This window comes from Cariama cristata, unplaced genomic scaffold (assembly GCF_000690535.1).
Source record: "Cariama cristata isolate BGI_N322 unplaced genomic scaffold, ASM69053v1 scaffold24498, whole genome shotgun sequence".
NCBI classification, from domain to species: Eukaryota; Metazoa; Chordata; class Aves; order Cariamiformes; family Cariamidae; genus Cariama; species Cariama cristata.
The window spans coordinates 9,941-13,352 of NW_009633276.1; the positions used below are offsets into that span (position 1 = coordinate 9,941).

Genomic DNA, 3,412 nt, shown 5'->3' on the forward strand with positions numbered 1-3,412 from the left:
CCCCAAGCGCCCGGGGCTGTCCGGTGTTTAACCAGCCACACAGGTGAGAGCAACCAGCAGCAGCAGGAGGTGTAACCCAGAGGCTCTCAGCATTCGTCAGTGTGTAGACTCCCAGTATTTCCCAGTGGAAGTACGGATCAGAGGTACAGAAAATACAGATGCCGGGAGAATTGCATTGGGTATATGAAGTTGCTGTTCTCAGTAACATTTTGCAGACTCCTTGAGACAGATTACAGACCTCCAGGAGCCCATGGTATAACCAGTACCCAACTGGTTTCAACAGGTATCCCATAGAGAAACAAGAACAGCTGATGGTTGCTATGATAGCTTTCTGAAACGAGCGGTAAGGGGCAGCGCTGGAGCTCGAGCATCCGCAAGCGAGCCGGTGCACACGACACGCAGACCCCGGGGGATGCGGGCTGAGCGTTCGCACGCTCTGAATGCCACACACTGCCCGCTCCCGGGGCCGAGCTCAGGCCAGGCTGACGCGCGTCCCTTACCCCCTCCCCTGGCATGAAATACAGGCGCTGCTACACTCACGACGTCGGGCGTGCAGGGGAAGATCTGCGGTGGTATCTGGATCAGGAGGTACAGGACCGCATTGAGAAAGCTCTGGCGCAGTCCCAAGACCAGACGCTTGTCCAGCAGCAGAGGCAAAGCAGAGGGGGACGAGTCATGGGGGATGATGCTGCCTCCCACCTGCTTCACCACACCCTGCAAAGAGAGGCGACACGGACGTTAAACCGATCCTTCAAAGCTGCGAGGTGTGCCCAGATCCTGGAGACAGAGAGCGCAGGGTCTGTGCCAGCTGAAACAGCCCTCCGCTTGCCAGCGGCTTAGGGAAAGCATTGGACTGAGAGCAATCCCCCCTATATTTAATAGACGAAAGGAGCCGATACAGGCCAGAGTGCGTAACTGAGGACTTCTTAGCTAATAACACACTTTGTCCAGATCACAACTCGCTGCTTCAGCTCATCCTTGAGATTTCACCCCAAGAGCAAACGAGCGGTGAAGGTGCTGCCAGCCCGGCGGTGCCAGCCCTCCCTCCCGCACCCGGCCAGGCGTGAGCCATCCTCGGGCTCTACAGCAAACTTGCACCGATAGCATCTACTTGCTAAGGAGGCCAACTCTGACCACCTGGGGCTGGCGGGGACAAAGACAAATCCCAATGCAGTACCTGCACTAAAGCGAGAGCAGCGGCGCTGATCATACAGACGGCAGTGCTTGTTGTTAGCCCTCGCTGTTCTTTATTGCTTATGTCCCAGTTGCATCTCGCTAATCACTTTCTTTTATTTAAGCTCTCCTGTTTGAAAGTATTATCTGTTTTTTGCTGTTTTTTTTTTCCCCCCAGTTAGACAGAAGTAAAAAATATGTCCATTAGCTTGGTTTAGCATTCACCCACCATAGAGACTGAATAGCAAAGGCAAAAAGCAACAACATCCAGTCTGCAGGCAGGGCGAGGAAGAGGATGAAAACTGCTTGTCCCAACAGTTACAAAGAGCAGATACGCAGTCTCGGGATAAGTTTGCAAACAGAGCAAAAGAGAGCTTGAAGAAAAGTACACACAGTCACTAAGTGGTGATTTGGATAAGGATTTAAATCTTTAGTTAGCATTTCCAGAACAAGTCATTAGCCCAGCTCCTCTGTGCAGTTGTACTGGAAGACGACAACTGCTCCCATGGGATGAGGGGAACAGTCTGAAAGGCATCACGCCGCAGTCATGCTCACAGGGTCCTGCTGCCCAGTGTTCACTTACATCTAAATCCAGCCCAAGGAACAAGCCAGAGGTAAACGGGAGGCTGGCCAGCTGGTAGTGAATCGTTCCTGCCGTACCAACTGGGATCACAGCTTCACAGAGGAAAAAAAAAAAAAAAAAAATATGGTTACAACATCAGGGAATAAGGGGCAACACAAACTCCTCCCGCAGGTCACCAGCCAGACCTCGCACCCACAAACCGGGTCCCAAGCATTCACTTCTGTGGGATGCTCACTGCTACTCGAAATGGCCAAAACGTCCCCAAACTCAGCTTTGTGGGATGTGCCTTTAGAATATAGTCCAAAAAGAGCATCAAAGCTAATAAGCTAAATCCAAGGGTGATGTATAAAAATGGCGTAAGGGGGGCCAAGGTGCGAGCAGTTCACTTGAACTGCGCAGGTGTGAGTCCAGGGTTCAGTAACAGCCCTGCCGAAGCGCAGCTCCTCCTGGATGCACTTACGGACCAGACGTGGGACTGGGCACTTCCCACCGCGGGACTGCAGGGAAGCAGCACCTCATCCCCCACAAGAAACTCACCGTTGAGAGTGCCCAGGAGCTGGATGTTCACAAGGTTGACCACAATATCAACTACTGGACACAGCTGCAAGAGAGCAGAAATGCGACCACTCAACCCCCCTCACCACCCCTCTCTGCAGGGAGCCAGCACCCTACAGCCTGATCAGGCCCACTCCTTTTAATCTAATTCCCCAGGGAAAAAGTACTGCACGGCAGCAGGCAGCAGTTGGGATGCTGTGAAGGACTTGGGGACAGTGGAGCATCCCTGGAGCTGTGGTACCGCACTGAAGGGGACTGCTTTGATCGGGGGAATATTTCAGGCATCGCCTGCAGGCAGAAACACGCTGGCAGCAGCCAGGCCAGCCACGGGCATCCCTGCCCAGCGGCCACGGGCATCCCTGCCCAGCGGCACACACCGGTGACGTGGGAAAGGAACACAGAAAGACGGTGCAGCTTGCTGTGACCTTGTAACATGTTGCTTCTGATATTTCTGCATTTCAGCTAGGAAAGGAGGGCAATCTTCAAGCTTACCAAACCGGGCAGAGTTGCTGTCAGCTGCTTAAGCACTATCTCATTTACTGATACGGTGAGTAAGCTGGAAAGGAAAGAAAGAAATTTCCAATCACTACAAACACAGCTCCAGGATAGGAGACCAAAGGATCCCCAGCCTTCGTTTTAGACACCGCTAGGTCCTTAGTCATCCCTTCAGGACACTGCTGCAGCTAATACGGGCAAGAGCAGGGGCTGTGCAGAAGACAGGGAGGGCAAGGAGATGCTCGCCTCACCAAGGGCAGAATTGGGCTGATTTGCGAGAAGTGAAGGCTTCAGCACTTGGGGTGTGCAGACATCACTGCACGAAAGGAGTGAGCCTCTCGCGGCGTAACCTGCGTTTGGTTCTCTGGTATCTAAATCAGTGCTGTAGTTAAGGGAAGGTGGAGTCGTTATGAAATATCTTTATGTTAGTTACTGAAAACAAACAATTTGCATGTGGAATAACAAGAGGAGAAATCTGCTGTGTAACACTCCTGCTAAATAGATCACTCTGGGATGCGTGACGCCTGCAGGCAGCACAGAGCCATTTACTTTTGATAATCAATATATTTCTGGACTGTTGAGTTAGAACATGCAGCAGCACACTTG

General features: G+C 52.3%; 1 protein-coding gene across 1 annotated transcript in view; it reads right to left on the reverse strand.

The window, feature by feature from the left end:
• LOC104166690 (BPI fold-containing family B member 4-like) overlaps window positions 1-3,412 on the reverse strand; it is an 11,091-nt gene that overhangs the window by 4,312 nt on the left and 3,367 nt on the right. Inside the window, exons 5-8 of the mRNA XM_009706710.1 lie at window positions 2,804-2,867; window positions 2,294-2,357; window positions 1,757-1,848; window positions 541-714 (exon numbers count right to left, since the gene is read on the reverse strand). Coding sequence (XP_009705012.1) covers window positions 541-714; window positions 1,757-1,848; window positions 2,294-2,357; window positions 2,804-2,867 — 394 coding nt within the window. The remainder of the gene's footprint in view (window positions 1-540; window positions 715-1,756; window positions 1,849-2,293; window positions 2,358-2,803; window positions 2,868-3,412) is intronic.